The sequence below is a fragment of the Globicephala melas genome, chromosome 6 (genome assembly GCF_963455315.2).
Source record: "Globicephala melas chromosome 6, mGloMel1.2, whole genome shotgun sequence".
NCBI lineage: Eukaryota > Metazoa > Chordata > Mammalia > Artiodactyla > Delphinidae > Globicephala > Globicephala melas.
The window spans coordinates 99,479,813-99,495,271 of NC_083319.1; the positions used below are offsets into that span (position 1 = coordinate 99,479,813).

General features: G+C 57.9%; 1 protein-coding gene across 2 annotated transcripts; it reads right to left on the minus strand.

The window, feature by feature from the left end:
- Nucleotides 1-4,503: 4,503 nt before the first annotated feature.
- Nucleotides 4,504-15,459, minus strand: PHYHIP (phytanoyl-CoA 2-hydroxylase interacting protein). 2 transcript variants are annotated; one of them, XM_030832478.2, is made up of 5 exons: nt 14,883-15,459; nt 11,187-11,380; nt 9,822-9,996; nt 7,842-7,959; nt 4,504-6,681 (listed from the first exon to the last, which is right to left on the minus strand). In XM_030832478.2, exons 2-5 carry the CDS (start codon nt 11,349-11,351, stop codon nt 6,147-6,149), a joined length of 993 nt encoding a protein of 330 aa, XP_030688338.1. In that variant the 5' UTR covers nt 11,352-11,380; nt 14,883-15,459; the 3' UTR covers nt 4,504-6,146. The 2 variants fall into 2 exon arrangements, with proteins under 2 accessions (XP_030688338.1, XP_060157235.1); XM_060301252.1 differs by lacking the exon at nt 14,883-15,459 and adding an exon at nt 13,806-13,829.

The window sequence follows — 15,459 nt, forward strand, 5'->3', positions numbered from 1 at the left end:
AAAGAAAGCCCAGAGAGGACCCAGGTTCTCTGCCTGGACTGGCCACTCCCAGGTTCCAGTGCGAGCAGGCAGCCTGTTTCAAGCCCTGGGGCTCCCCGAGAGCCTTCAGGGGACCGTACGTCTTTTACTGGCCCCAAACTCCTTCCCGTTGCAGAGGCAGATGTTGTGCCAGCTGCTGTCTGGACTATGTGGGGGGACCGACCCCCAGGGAGCAGTGCGGCACGGTGCATCTCATATTGGTCCTTTAGGCAGAAGGCAGCAGTGGAAACCAGACACACGGCTAGTATCTGATGTGCACGCAGGACCAGCTCCCATGGTCAGGCTGCAGCCTTCTCTTCTAGTCCTGAGCGCAGGTGAGGGAGTGGGTGCTGGCCGGAGGGCCAGCGAGGTCACAGGCTGTGATGCACGGCCACCCCTCCACCTCCTCTGACCAAACTGCTCAGGACAGCTCAGAGGGCCGTGAACAGAATAGAAAAACCCCCAAACCGTTGGAGCGGCCCAGGCATCTCATCTGGACACTTTGCCAACACACTTGGCCTCGGCTCCATGGCAGAGTTCGTAGTCAGTGGTCACAGCTCTCCTCACCAGCCCTGCAGGTTCCTCCGAAGCTCAGAGCCAGTTTACAAGCCACGTGTGCCAAGAGAGTCAGGATCACAGCCCCGTCCAGACTGCGGGACTGCGGCCCAAGAGAGTACCCAGTCCTCCCCGACCCAGGTCAGGGCCCCTGTGAACAGCAACAGCACAGCCGGAGGCAGCTCAGGACTGACCCATGCAGTCACCCTGGGCACCCGTCCCAAGACTCCATCACCACCGTAGACTCGGGCCCCTCTAACGACTCAGGGGCCCGTGCTGGTGGGCCCTGCCAGTCTTCCCTGGGCCCATCGTCCCAGAGGCTGCCTCTGGGCGCTGCAGGCTGATCAGGAGCTGGCTGCAGGCCATTGATACACATCCCAGAAGTTAATGAATGTGTTCTCCAGACCCGGCCTACCCTCACCTTCTGCCTACTTCAGGCTTCTAGACTAGATGACCTCCAGTGCAGCTGCCCAGCCGCTCAGGTGATTCCACGTCAGAGGACGGAACCCTTCCTCGTCCAACTGTCTCCAAGTCCCTGAGGTTTCCTGGGTCCTGAGTGTGTGGCCAGCAGCAGAAAAGCTAGGATGGACCTGCCCCAGACTGCGCTCCCAACCTGGTAACCAGGTTAAGATAACCACGTATCCTGGAGCTCCGGCCTCCTCCCTCCGGGCGCACCTCTCTAGCCCTCGGAGGACAGGACACCAGCCCTGGCCTGGCGGTCAGGAGATCTGGCTCTGCCTTGCTTCGCCCTATGACATTGACCAACTGTCCCCTCCCTGGGCCTCTGCTCCCCAGCCTATCACCTTTCCCCAGCAACCCTTCCTGTCGGGGTCTAGTCTCCAAGAGCCAGAGGGCAGGGCCACGCTTCTGAGGCAGCTGGGGGCTTCCAGGGCCAACTGTTGGCTCAACTGTAAAAGAAAGAAGGTTGGATGCCCTGCACTGCCCCCTCACTCCTTTTTATCCCTCCCCCTCTCCCTTACCCCACATTCTTCTCAGTAGGTCGTGAGAAGGTTATAAGCTTGAATGCAACACAGCCAGTTTGGGGCTTCCCTGGCGGTCCGGTGGTTAAGACTCCACGCTTCCACTGCAGGGGGCACGGGTTCAATCCCTGGTAGGGGAATTAAGATCCCACATGCTGTGCGGCACGGCCAAAAAAATTTTAAATAAATAAAAACATAGCCGGTTTTGAATACAAGCTTTCCCATTTGGTGGCTCCATGCCCCTTGGTGAGTCAATTAACTGCTCTGAACCTTGGTTTCTTCATCTAGATACAGAGGATGATAGCACAGTGTTTCAAGAAAGGAAGAGATAGACTTTGGAGGGAGCCTGTCACAGCGCCTGGATAATAAGCTCTCTGTAAATGGGCCTTCTTTTCCTGTCATCTGCCAAACAATTCTCCAGTTCCTGGATGAAGCTCTTCCTATGCTAAAAGGAAACTTCTGGGTTCACCAGTTTCCAGTCGTGCGTTAGGAGTTTAGCGCAGAACTACATGTGCCAGAGAGGGCAATGCTTAACCCACAGCAAGGCGGGGCTTGCGGGGCAGCGGGGGACATATTTCTGGCTAGCTGGTAGCCTTTCTGGGCACCTCCCAAGTCACACCCTGTGCTTGACTGTCCCTACACACAAAGCTGATTCTAGAATATGTGAAAAGATTTGCTGCCCCAGTTTGCAAAAATAGTAGTGCCTGACTTGGGGAGAGGAGTAAGGAGGGGAGAAGGAGGCCAGATGTTTTCCCCCGAGAGTCAGAAGGCCCACCCCCTCACTGACCAGCCTGCTTCTCCTGCTGCAGCCCCCTCCCAGCCTCCCAGCCCTCCCCTCCCCCATCCCAGGAACATCTGGTTCCAATCTCTTCCAGATGCTGTGGCCAAGCTGTTTTATGGCCAATCACCTCAGCTCAGCTTCCTGAAGGCCTCCCTCCATTTCGGGGAATGGTCCCTCCTCGTCCCTTTCCTTGGGACCTTGGCCACCTCTTTTCCTAACATGGAGAAGAGACACATATTGAAGCCAAATGAAACTGTGAGGGTCCTCAGAACTGGCACCTTCCTTCCCACTTCCTTGCGGGGGGTGGGGGGCTGTCATCCAGCCAGGATTAAAAGAAAGATGCTGTCCCAGAAGGAAAGGAATGGATAGGGAGGTATGGGTGTGTGTGTGTGTGTGTATGTGTGTGTGTGTGTGTGTGTGTGTGAGTGAGGTATGAGTGTATGAGGCTGTGCCTATATATTGGGTGTGTCTGTGTTTGTGTCTGCACAGCAAAATATCCCACTGTAACCTGGAAGTGCCCCTTGGTGGCCACCACCTCATTTTCCCTCCCTGTCTGCACTAGCTAACTCGGGGCCCCTCTGCTGGACTGGCAGCTGCAGCCCAAGGTTGTCCCTTACCTTGCAGCTCTCTGTGGCCGCCAAAGCCGTCTTCCATATCCAGCCCAGGGAGGCGGGGTGTGTGTGAGTGTGTGTGTGTGTGTGTGTGTGTGTGTGTGTGTGTGTGTGTGTGTGTGTGTTTATGCACACATAGACCTCTCTCCCTCCGCCAGGTCAGATTAGAGGGACACAGGCCAGAAAGGACCCTGGGGCAGACTCTGGCAGATGCCCTGACCCAGCTCTATCTGACAGGTGCCTGGAGCTGCCCAGGGCTGGCCGAGTGCCGGAGAGCGGCCATCTGGAGAGAGGAAGGAGGGGCAGGCTCTCTGGAGGAAACCTGTATGCAGCGCCCCCCCACCTCAACTGGCTCCTTTGTCCCCCACTAAGAGGACCCTGGGAGCCAATCTCTCCTCCTAAGAAACCCAGAAGGGTTTTGCAAAAGGAAGATTGAAGCCTGTGCCTCTGGGGGACTCTGAAAACCCCTCAGCTGGTGCTGGAGGGTGGTCCAGAGGCGGAAGGATGGACCCTGGAGGTCACCCCCCATCCTTAGAGTCCTGGACTCCAAATATTCCCCACTACTCCTTCAAAATAAGCTTCCTTGGCATTTTTGGCTCCACAGCCCCCCCTGGTGTTATTCGGGAACTAGGCATGGCCATGGTCCCCCAGAAGCTCTGAGGAGACCCTGGGGTGGGCCACTGTGTCTGAGACCTGACCCGCCCCTGTCTTACTGTCCCAGGTGGTCCCTGGCATACACTGGGGAGACAGAGCAGTGAACTGGAAGGATTCTAGCTTCTGAATCAAATCCTGGATATTGTTGCCTACTGGCTGTAAGACACGGGCAAGCCTTTTAACCTCTTTGTGCCTCAGTTTCTTCATCTGTTAAATGGGAATCATACGGTGCAGGGACATTGCGAAGACTAAAGGAGCTGATGTGCGTGAAGGCACCTGGCTGGATGCCTGGCACGTAGTAGGCCCTCAGGAAGTGGCATTTGACCTTCAGCTTTCCTTCCTAGTGCAAGGAGGCTGTGCCCCAAGCTTTGGATGACACATGTTCATTTGGCCCTGAGCCAGGCAGTGTCAGGGAGGTGACTCTGTTTTTTCCGGAGCTTTTCCACTCCAGCAGAGGATCATTTTAATAAGTCCATAATAATAGACGCAGAGGTGACTCAGATCTGCAAACGAGGAGCCATGCTGGGGAGCAGACACTCGGGCTCTGGGGGAGGGAAATTCAGTGACATCTGAGTCTGATGCAGTGGTAGGCTGCTGCAGTGGGAAGGGCTCCAAACAGGGGGCCTGTGGACCTCGGCTAGGCCTCCAGATTGCTACAGGTTGTCCCCTAGGAGGCCTCAGTTTCCCCATCTGCAGAGTGCATGGTAGTGCCAAATTGACCTCCAAAGTCCTTTCCAAGCTGGAGATGTGGCTCTGCTTTCGGAGCCCTGCCTCTCACAGTGAGATGTGGAACAACCTTGATGGTTCCAGGTGGCCTGTCCTGGGGGGCATCCTCACTGGAGCTCTTCTGTGACTATACAGCTTGCCCACCCCACCCCTCCCAGAGCCCAAGGAGAGGCGGGGCTCTCAGGCCATGGTGGTTTATTGATGCACGTCGCAAGCACAGCACACAGGCGGGTGTGCCCCCAGCCCAGGGCAAACACGAGGCCAGGGGAGGGCAGCGGGCCTTTTCCGCTGCCCTCAGCAGAGGGGAAAGGGCCTGGGGCCCACGTCCTCTCCTCCATGCATCTCCCACGGCCCCCAGCCCTGATCCATGCCACGGAGACAGCTGACCACACCACTCCCTGCGGCTACAGAAGAGGCAACCAGCTGTCCTATCTGCCCACTCACTGAGATATGGCCTTGTTGGCCTGCTGCCCACTTCTGTCCTTCATCGCAGAAATCCGGCTGTCACCTTGGGGGCTGCTTCCCACCACCTGACATCACCTCTGGCATCCCCCAAACAGCTGCCTGCCTTAATTGACACCTCTCCCCGTCACCCCACGCAGTCTGCTTGTCCCCAGGGTCCACTCTCACCACTCCCATGACCCGTACAAAAGTAGGAAAGAGGTGAAAACGTTGAGTGGCCCAAGAAAGACCTCACCAAGAACTCCCCAGGGAAGGGCCTCTCCGCCAATAGGCTAGCTTCTCGGTGGGTACCCGACAGGGCCAGTGGGCGGGGGCGCGAGGGGGCGCGGGGCAGGGAAGCCACAGTCCAGATGACACACAGGCACAGGGCAGTGGCGGCGCCGCGGCAGAGCGAGCGAGCAAGCGCGCAGCCAGGCGGGGTGCCAGGGCTCTGGGGGAACGCCCTCACTTCCAGTTCCACGCCGGGTCCCCCCGGCGTGAGGCCGCCCACTCCCGGCTGAGGAAGGGGTCCCTCCGGGTCTCAGGGGTCTCTTGCCCCCTCCTCGACCCCAGCGGCTGCCCTTGCAGACCCAGCACTCTGAGCAAGGGAGAAAGTACGCCGGGATTTACACCATCTCCAGACGGAAGAGGGGAAACACCAGCAGCCAGGTGCCCCCGAAGCTAAGAGAAAAAGAGGGCCCTTTTCTAGAGGGCAGGTGGAGAAGGGGAGGCACAGCCCTCCCCGTGCAGGAAGAGGGTGCCTCGGGGTAAGAAGCAGGGGTGTGGGGTGGGGGCGGGATGGGAGCGGGGGGGGTCACAGCGGTGCAGGAGACTATTTATAGAGGGAGAGGGTCGGGCCTGCGGTGGGAAGCCCCCAGGCCCGACTCACGGGGAGGGGCATTCTGTGATTGGCCCTGAGCGGGAGGGGGTGGGGCTGAGGAAGAGCACGCCCACAGCTCTCGGCTCACCTCCGGAGGCAGGCAAGCTACAGGTGGGCCTTGGAAGGGAAGGCTTCCCCGGGAGAGCCCTAGGCGGCAGGTCTCCTGAGATGGAGGCCTGGGATGAGGCAAGAAACAGCAGGGCAGGGAAACCAGAGGAAAAGGGAAGTCTCTAGAAATCCACCCGCCCCCCCACTCCCCACCAACCTGCTGAGGCTAAGAAGCCTTCCCAGCCCCACCAGGCATGGGTGGGCCATGCCTACCAAGGGACCACCCTCCGTTGCCTCCAGTGCCCTGGGGAAGGGAAGGGAAGGGAAGAGGGAGATGGATGGCATGGAGGGAGCAGGGCGGCAGGGGAGAGAAAGCCAGCTCCCTGCACCTATGCCACCCATCACCACCCTGCCTGCCATCTCTCCCTAGCCCCCCAGCTCCCCAGAAGTCCCTAGCGGCCCACGCTGATGTTGCAGGTCTTGCAGCTGGGGTCTTTCTTGGCGTCAGCAGTGGACAGGCTCATGAGCTGGTGCCCGCTGATCTCCCCCAGGGTGCCCAGGGACAGGTCGACAGGCTCGGTGTAGATGATCTCCAGGATGAGGTCCTGGGCGTGGCGGAAGACCAGCTCCCCATCCTCCACGCTGCAGGTCAGGAACTTGTTGCAGGCAATGTCCAGGAGGGGCAGGCGGTCACGGCAGAAGCGATCCCCCAGGGAACCCTTGGGGGCCAGCACCAGGATGGCATAGTGGTAGGCCGTGTACATACAGTAGAAGTCCGCAAAGTAGAGGTTGGTGCTAGGATTGAAAAGGCGCTGGGCAGGGATCTGGAAGCGCCAGCGGCCGTAGGGGGAGTCCTGTGGGGGCTGGCCTGTGTTGAACTCCGTGTTGCAGCTGAAGAAGACCCCGTGGAGCATGCCGCTGGTCGGGGAGCCGTGGCTGCCACTGTTATCCTTCAGGTAGGGCTGCAGCATGTTCCCGCAGTGGGTCCTGCCCACCCCAGGCGGGGGGGAAAGGCCCAGGGGAAGAGAAAATGCCGTTGGTTAGCTGGACTGAGGCTTGGCTGCTATATGCGACCTTGAAGGGTGTCAGCCCAGCTCCCAGCTCTCCCACCAGCTACCGCCTCCACCAGTCACAAATAGAACATTCCAGAATGCAAGAGAAGGGAGGGCCCCAGAGACGGGCTGATCCAGCCCACCTCTTCTCGGAGGAGAGATCTGAACGCGCCACACCCCAGCTTACAACCCTTTGATGGGACTTGCACAAAAAGCAACGCCATAAAGATCTGTTCTTTCGGGCCCCACCTCCCAACACCCCCAAACGCACAGGTAACCGGTAACATCCTCCAGCGGGAACCCCACCCCAGGTCTTTCCTGCCTCTGTGCCTTTGCAGTGCTCTCCCCTCTGCCTGGGCTGCCCCTCCCACATTTTCCCACCTGGCCTGGCAAACTTCTGATCATCCCTCAGGTGTCCCCTCCTCTCCAAAACCTTCCAGGAACAGCAAGCGCTTACATTCAACAAAATTTTGACTGCCTACTATGTGCAGGACACTGAACTTTACTCAGCAATCACACATACTTATTATATTCCGTCTGTCTGTACTTCCCCTGATAGACTCTGAGGTTTGCCAGAGGCAATTAAATTGAAGCGTGTCTGGTTGGGTGACAGGTGCGGGGCTCAGCAAGCCTCATCCTCTGATTTCCTCTCCAGTCCCTCGGCACCACCTTAAAGGGCGCCCTGAGACCCTTCCCCGGAGCCTCCAGGTTTCCCAGTGCGCAGTAGGAAGACCACAGCCCTTCGTATTGAGAATCCTCTCACTCTGTATTCCCCTCACCACCTCTCTTGGGACCCAGGGCCTGAATTGGAGGGACAGCTGACCTGCAGCCCTAGAACCCAATGAAAGGAACTCTCCAAAAGGAGGATCAAAGCCAGGACCTCGTCCACTCATGACTGTTAGCGTGGTGCCCCAGGCAGCCCCATCCTGAGAGCCCTCTCCTTCCCTGGAGCCTAACATCCCCCCCAGATCCAGCCTGGGTTATGAGGGTGGTGAGGACTCCAGAGGAGGATCTGGCAACTAACAGGGTGGGGGTGACGTCAGACGGCTGGGGCGGCGGGCAGATCCAGGGCAGGAAGGAGAGACCCAGGCGTACCTGGCGTGCTGGAAGTACTCCTTGTGATGGTTGCGGTAGAAGACGGAGAAGCGGAGCATGCGGCCTGCGATCTGCTCGGCCTTCTCCTGCAACTGGGCCAGGTGCTCCTTGGCGTAATCTGCAAGAGTCCAGGTGGGTCAGTCGAGGGCCAAGCGGGGGATCGCAGCCTGCCCCACAGATCACCCACTGCATACCGTGAACGCTGGCCCACCTCTGTCGTCAGGGCGCAGGGGAGACCAGACAGTCACAGCACCTTGGACCAGTTAGGAACAGACCACTTGGCCTGGCTGGGAACATGAGCAGCTGGATGCTGTCTCTCCTTGTCACCTCTGGGCCCTGTTGCCAGAGGCTCAGGGCTCTGCGTCAGAAAAGGGCAGAGGGCTGCCCAGTTTATACAGTCATGTACAGCGAGGGCCCCAGAGGCTATGATCCCAGACCATCCTCGTGTGAAAAGAGGACCAAGAGGCAAAAGACTGAGAGGAGACAATCTGAGGTCCTTTGGGGAGAGCCCCTCAAATCCACCAGCTAGGAGGCTGCCCACACCACCGCATGGAAGCCAGTTGTAATTTCAGGTGGAGAGTCAGGAGGAAACTGCAGAGAACCAAGGTGAATATTTAGGCAGACCAGGGTCTGGGGCATCCCATGAGAAAGGGGGAAGGTTGGAAACAGCATAGTCAAATTGGACTCCCTGGGCCAGGGCCAGAGGCTGGGGCCGTGGAGCCCAGGCAGGGCTGCTGCTAGCCTAGACAGTGCCTTTGCACAAAGTAGGAAGAGGTGCCCTTTCCTCCTTGCTGATGCAGCCCTGGCCAGGGTGCTGGGTTTGACCAAAGGAGGAGGAACTGAATTGCAGCCATCCCCAGCTCCCCAGTTTGCATGACCTCCCACTACATGTAGAGTTCTGGGGTAAACCAAGAGGCTTTCCCTGCAAGGTGTAGGAGCACCTCCAGAGAGTGGCGTTTTGCAGCTGAGCTAAGAAAAAAACACCAGTCAAAAGAGAAAGGCAGGTCAAGGAGACTTGGGGCACAGACTTTGGCAGAGGATGGAGTCAGCAGCCTCCGAGGCCTGGGGCTAAGGATGTTCATGCCCCTTCCTTGTGACAGAGGGAGATCTGGGGCAGTTCTCACCGTGGGCACCAAAAGAATGGAATATCATGGGGCCGATCCTGGGTCATCAGTGAGCAAGTACGCAGAAGCCCAGTATTTGTTCACGTTGGAATTTGCAAGGTAATAGGTGAGTTTGTGGGATGGTTTTCCCAGCCTACGTGGAGGCTCAAGACAAACAAAATGTGATTGTCCTACAAAGTGTCCAGCAACCAATGATCAATAAACAAAACATGGTCCATCCACACAATGGGGTGTTATTCAGCCTTAAAAAGGAAAGAAATGCTGACACATGCTGTAACATGGATGAACCTTGAGGACATGATGCTAAATGAATAAGCCAATCACAGAAGGGCGAATACTGTGTGATTCTCCTCACACGCGGTACCGAGAGTGGTCAAATTTACAGAGACAGAAAGTGGAAGGGTGGTTGCCAGGGCGTGGAATGAGAGGGGAACGGGAAGTTGTTGTTTAAGGGGCATAGAGTTGCAGTTTGGGAAGATGAAAAAGTTCTGGAGATGGATTGCACACCAATGTGAATGTACTTAACGCTACTGGACTGAAAAATGGTTAAGGTGGTAAATTTACGTTATGTGTATTTTCCCCCACTTATGCTTGCCCCAAGCCAGAAAAGTAACTCCATCCCTTTCTGGAAGAGGTATTGTCAATGTAATTAGCAGTGCTCGCATCTGCCTCCTGCATCAGACTGCAGGCTTTGCGGGGGCACGGGTGGGTCTCATCCATGGGTGTCTCCCCGTTGACCGAAGCATGGTGCCTGCGTACAGCAGGTGTTCCTAAGTGCATGCCGGGTTAAGAGGAAGTCCCCTCCTGACCATTACTAAACCAGATGTGCCAAAGCAGCCGGACAGCAGGGCCTCACCCCCAGTGCAGAACTCGACCGTCTCGCTCCAGCCAGACACGAGGTACTCCCCGTCGCTCTGCTTCACGGCGGTCTGCACTGCCACACTGTACTCCGTGCGGGGGCTCAGGAACCAGTGGCCTCTCACCGTCATGGGCAGCGGCACAGCCTTGGCCACGAGCTTGGTGGGGACATCCTGAGAAATGGGGCGCGGACAGAGAGCCTAGAGTCAGATTGGGGGTCACGTCCACTCTTGGCATTCCCCCAGACCTCCCACTCCCCCAGATGGCCGCCTTCCTGCTGAGGAGAGCCAGAGCCTCGGGGATTCAATGGCTCGGTGCCCTGGCCACCATTTTCCCGCAGAAGCAAGCAGTGGCCATTGGGAAGGCCATACAGACACTCCCTGGCCTCCACCCCCTTAACCCCCGATGCCCGTTCTCTTGGGAACTGAGGAGAAAGACCACTGGGGTGGAGGCCTGCAAAGTTGAGGGCGGCGAGACCTTCTTTTCCGAGGGAGACTTCGAGAGCTCTGCACACTGCAGTGCTGTCTCCACGGCAACGGCAAATGCTGAGAAGCCAGGGAGGAAGGGAAAATATGCCTTCTTCTTTGGGGGGGAGGGTTAAGGGGGTGGTGTTGAACAGTCACGTCACCGTGGCAACTGGCCTGCCAAAAGACACCCAGATTGGAAAGCCAGTTCCAAAGAGAGAGAAGGCGAGTAACCCACACGATGCGGTCGTCGTGGGAACCAGCTCTTCCCACCTCACTCTTCCCCCCTGCCTCTCTGCCAGCTTGAGAAGATGGGAGCCTTCCTCCCACCCGCCCCCACACCGGCTCTAACCCAGGGGAAGGACATCCCAGCCAGTGCAGGACTCGCCATCCCTCTTCTAAACCCAGCAAAGAATAGGCCAGAGGGTCGGGGACACAGAGGATCACAGGGGCCTGAGGACCAAGCAAACGGGCACAACCCTGTTCGTGGCCCACGTTGCCCACCCGGTCAACAATAAGGCTGCTTTCTCAGTCGGGGGCTTTGTCGGACCCCTGAGACGCCATCCCCAGGTGTGGCGTCTGTGGCCGCACCCTGGGTTTTCCCATCCCATGTGAAGGTCCAGTCGTGATGCCGATGATGGTGTTTGCCGTGTGCTGGGCCGAAGCCAAATACCACGCAGACAATTACCTCAATGAAGCCTCTCCCAAGCTGGCATTATTATTATTCCCTTTTTACCAGTGGAGGAGAGAGGTTAAACAACTTTCCCAAGATTACACAGTAAGAGCTGGACTGGAGTCGGGCCTCTCTGACTCCCAACTGTCCCCTCTAGGCGTTCTGTTATCCTGCCCCCTTCAAGAGCAGGGGCTCGGAGGAGGCGCTCTGGGCACCCTGCACTCACCCGGTGCTTGAACTTGTTGGAGTTCTTATTCTCTTTCTTGTTCAGGTCAATGAAGTAGTGGGTGACCCTCTCCAGGTCACTGTTCTCCATGGTCCAGGAGATGCGAAAGGAGTCACAGGTGATGTTGCTGACCTCAATGCTGTGGGGCGTGGACAGCAGCTCCATGCTCCCCACTGGTTTGGCTTCTGTGTGGACTGAGGAGAGAGGAAGACTCAGCACCTCCCTCCCTGCCACGGAATCTTCTAGAACGTCTTGCTCCCAACATCACTTGCAAGGTGGAACCTTGAGGAGCCATCGATTGCACCTGCCTCATCAGATCTGATGGGAAGATAGCACGAGGAGGACTGGAGGGCTGGGGCCGAAGGTGGGCTGGGGTGGCCCCCTCGGGGGCTCTTGGCTCTCCTGGGAGGTGTCTGCAGAGCAGATGGCACCTGACAGGTGGCGGAGGCAGTGGGAATGCTTCAAACGTGGGGCAGGACAGATTTGCAGCAGATGGAGCCAAGGAGGGGGGCCCTCAGCCAGCAGGCGTGAAAAGAGAAAGGGGTGGGGTGGAGAGAGCAGTGCCAAGCGGTGGAGGAGTGGCAGGAAGCCCCCACCGGGAGCAGGGTGTGAGGGTGAGGCAGGCAGGGGGCTCTGGCAGCCAAGAGGCCCAGGATGCCAGGGCTCTTGGGTTCAGGCCCCTCCTCCCTGGGGGTGACTCAGCAAGGGCCACCACAACTCGGGGCTGGGAGTACGAGTGCCACCGAGATGGCGTGAATCCACTGGTGGTGGGAGGGGACAGTGGGGCCACGGTTCTCTTCCACCTGTAACATTTCAACTCTCGTTCTTTTTCTTTCAGCAGATCCTCTGTCGCTTGACTCTTAAATTACTAGTTTTTACCTTTACATCTCTTGCAGGCCAGCTACGTGCTAATAATTTCACAAACGTCATCTCATGCAAGCCTCACAATAGGTAGGTACTATGATTATCCCCATTTTACAGATGAAGTAGCTGAGGTTGGTGGGGTGGGGGGTGGTACTAAGATGTCGAAGGTCACACAGCTGCAAAATGATTTGAACTCAGGTATGTCTGATTCCAGGGCCCAAGCTCTTTATCACGAAGCTAAGGTTGTGTCCCCTTGTGTGTGTGTGTGTGTGTGTGACACATGTGGTGTGTGTGTGCACAGGTGCACGTGGTTTTACCGCTATTTATTTTTCCTCCTTCCATCCTTCCCTTTCAAGGAATTGCTTTTTCTCTCACCTCCCTCTCTCACTCCTTTGCTTCTACCCCTGGCTGCTGTTCCAGGTGGGAAAGGACCACACCACCATTACTCTCAACTGTGCTTTAGCTATAGGACGAGCTGACTCTGGCCTTGACTTTGGCCTGGCTCACGGGAGCTCCGGGGAACAGGGTGGGGAGTGAGAGGAAGGGGAAGTGACTGTCTCTGGGACAAGAAGGTGAATGTGGTTGGACTCTGTCCTGGGGCGTGTGCTCATTACCGCATAGAGCTCATGCCTGCCTCAAGCTCAGCCCAGCACACCTCAGATTTCTGGAGTGTCATCTCCTTTTCTCCCCCTGCCCTCTTCCTCACCCAGGCGCTAAGGGTGAGAGCACCTTGTGCCTTCGAAAGCAGGTACTTCTATTTATAGCTCCCAGAAGGTCCAACCCACACTTTCCTGTCAGTTAAGCCTGCTCCGGAGACTGGCATCTCTGGGCTGCCTGGGTGGCAGGCACAGGGAGAAGGATATGGGTGATGGCCCTCACCTGTCCCAGGATGTCACCTGAATCCTTGTTTCATCTTAGCTTCCCACCCTAAAGTGTGTGCCTGCCTGTTGTGAAATTCAGCCAAATGCCAGTGACTTCGCGTATGGGGAATCCTATGGTGAATAAGCACAGGAGTGCTACCAGGTCCACCCCGAAATCAAACAGAATGGAATCAGTGTCTAGAAACAACTGTATGATAATAAACCAGCTGGTAATTCCCGGGGACAGGTGTGGAGCAGGGGGGGAGTTGCCATCCCTCGGGCTCCCAGTGAGGAGCTCCCCCCGGGAGACACATGTGTGCCCCCCACATGCACACACACATACACACACATGCACCCACGCACACCAACACAGACACACAGCCACCCCAGAGGGCCTGAGTGGCCACCTCCCACCCTCATGGGACACAGTCTACGCCTAGCCTGTGGGTAGACACCTATTCCTGTCCCCGTACTCCTCAGTCTTCTTAGAGGCAGGGGCAGCAGGGGCAGCCGTGTTTGGTGGCAGGGGTCTCCAGGACCTGGCTCCTCCTTTCCTCTCTCCAGTTCTAGGAGAGCTCAGATCACTTCCCCATGCTAGCTTGGGGGGAGGCAGTGAGTGACACTGGGAGAACAATGAAGCCGAGTGGACCAAGGATGGGCGTGCACCCGGGTCTCCAAGCCCTGATGATGGAGAAGGGCAGGGTTTGAGGGACAGGCTGAGACAGCACCTGAGAAACACCCACGGTCCCGTGTAATCCACCCCAAGACAAGCATTTACACACCCACACACAGGCAGGCACACACGCACGCACACAGATGCACTGGGTATGCCCACCCACACCTGCCACACACGGCTGCACACGCCTCCTCAGACATCCTCGTCCCACACACTCACCTACGCACTCAGGTACCCTCCGCCACCTTCCACGTTCTAAGAATGTCCCACAGTTGTCCCTCCACAAGCTGTCACCTCCACACAGACCCACGCATGTTCACGTCCGCAGGCTCTCACACACACGCGTAGGCACACACGCCTTCCCACAAGCCATATTTGGGGAAGAAAGGAGGCCACAGGCACCAACATGCATGAGTGCCGCCTCCACAGAGGCACACTACCCCTCCGCCTGCCTGCACACATGTGTGCGTTCGCATACACGTCAACCTCTGCCCATATGCTGGCGTTCTCTCTCACGGCTTCTCCAGGCTCAAAGCCACAGACTTTGAAAACACGTTTGTCTCCACCAGGCTCCGCCAGCCCTGATCCTTCACATGCCAACAGGTTTGCGCACCTACGCACGCGGGCCTGCCCACGGACAGAGGCTTCTGCCTGCTCTCCCCACCTCCATCCCCCTTCTGCTCTGGAGTTGTGCCTCCCCACGTAGAAACCCTCTGGTCGCATGCAGTCAGCCCCCCAACAAAATGAACTCCCACATGCGTGACAAGTGAGATGTCCACACCATAAATATACTGCCTCACACCAACCCCCGCCCACACAGCCCCCAGGCTGCTCAGATAACTGATCCCCCCCCACGGACCTCACATGTACATGTATGTTCCCAGACCCACCACGCGTGAGCATAAGTGCAGGCAGACAGAACTATGTACGCAAGCAAGCCTCCACTTCCCCGGCAAGCAGGTACTCTTGCTGAACACGCCGATACCCCCGGCCCATGCCCACTCAGAACAGCCGCCACACGCCAGAGGGGACGCATCCCCCCACCCCGCTGTCCCTGTTGGCATCTCTGACTGCAGCAGAATGGTCACGGGCTGACTGTGGTGCCCCAGGGACTGGATCCAGCTGTGAACCCCTTTGCCAAGGGCCTGGGGGAAAGGGGACAAGGTCGTCAGCCCCGGCTATCCAGGTGGGCACCTCGGGCAGTGGCAGGACCCTGGCGCCCCCTAGTCCCTGGCCACCCAAGTCCCTCTCGGGATTGACAGCTGGATCAATGCTCTGGGGAGGAAGGACACTCACCTGGCTCCACCGGGCTCTGCAGAGGAAGATCTGGAAGGGAGGGGGGGGAGAGACCTCTGCGTGGACAGTCTCCCCAGGCTGAGGGGCAGCAGCTGGATGCCTGGGTCAAAGGCGGCAGCGCTCTCTCGCTCCCCTGGCTCCTCTCTCAGCTGCCAAGGAGGCTTCTTCCATGCCCCGCAGGCAGCTCCTTCCTGGCTCTGCAGCACAACGCTGCTGCCCCCCGAGAGGCGATGTTCCCAGCCGAGCGCCAGGAGAGAAACGAGCGAAATCAAAGCGGCGGCGTGGAGGAGAGAGAGGCAGAGAAGGCGAGAAAGAACGAGAGAACCAGACCGAATCTGGCTCCACCAATGGGATCAGTGGCTGCCCAGCGTCAGGTGACAATAAGCAAGCTTGGTCCCTGCTCGCCTGGGCTGGTGGGAGGGGGAAAGGGCAGAGGGTCTCCCAGGGAGCTACACCGATGTCCTTGGAGACAGTGGCAGTGAGCACCTTTCCCCCATTCTTCCAGGACAAGCTGCCCTCAGAAGAAGTCCCTCCAGCACACCCCTGCTTGGAAATCTCTCACTTGAAGGCAGCCCCT

Excerpts from the sequence above, each read along its gene's own strand:
- PHYHIP (XM_030832478.2), bottom strand. The coding sequence starts at position 11,351 with ATGGAGCTGCTGTCCACGCCCCACAGCATTGAGGTCAGCAACATCACC. Across the intron at positions 9,997-11,186 it reads CCAACAAGTTCAAGCACCGG|GATGTCCCCACCAAGCTCGT; the intron begins GTGAGTGCAGGG and ends CCCATTTCTCAG. Across the intron at positions 6,682-7,841 it reads GAGTACTTCCAGCACGCCAG|GACCCACTGCGGGAACATGC; the intron begins GTACGCCTGGGT and ends TGGGGTGGGCAG.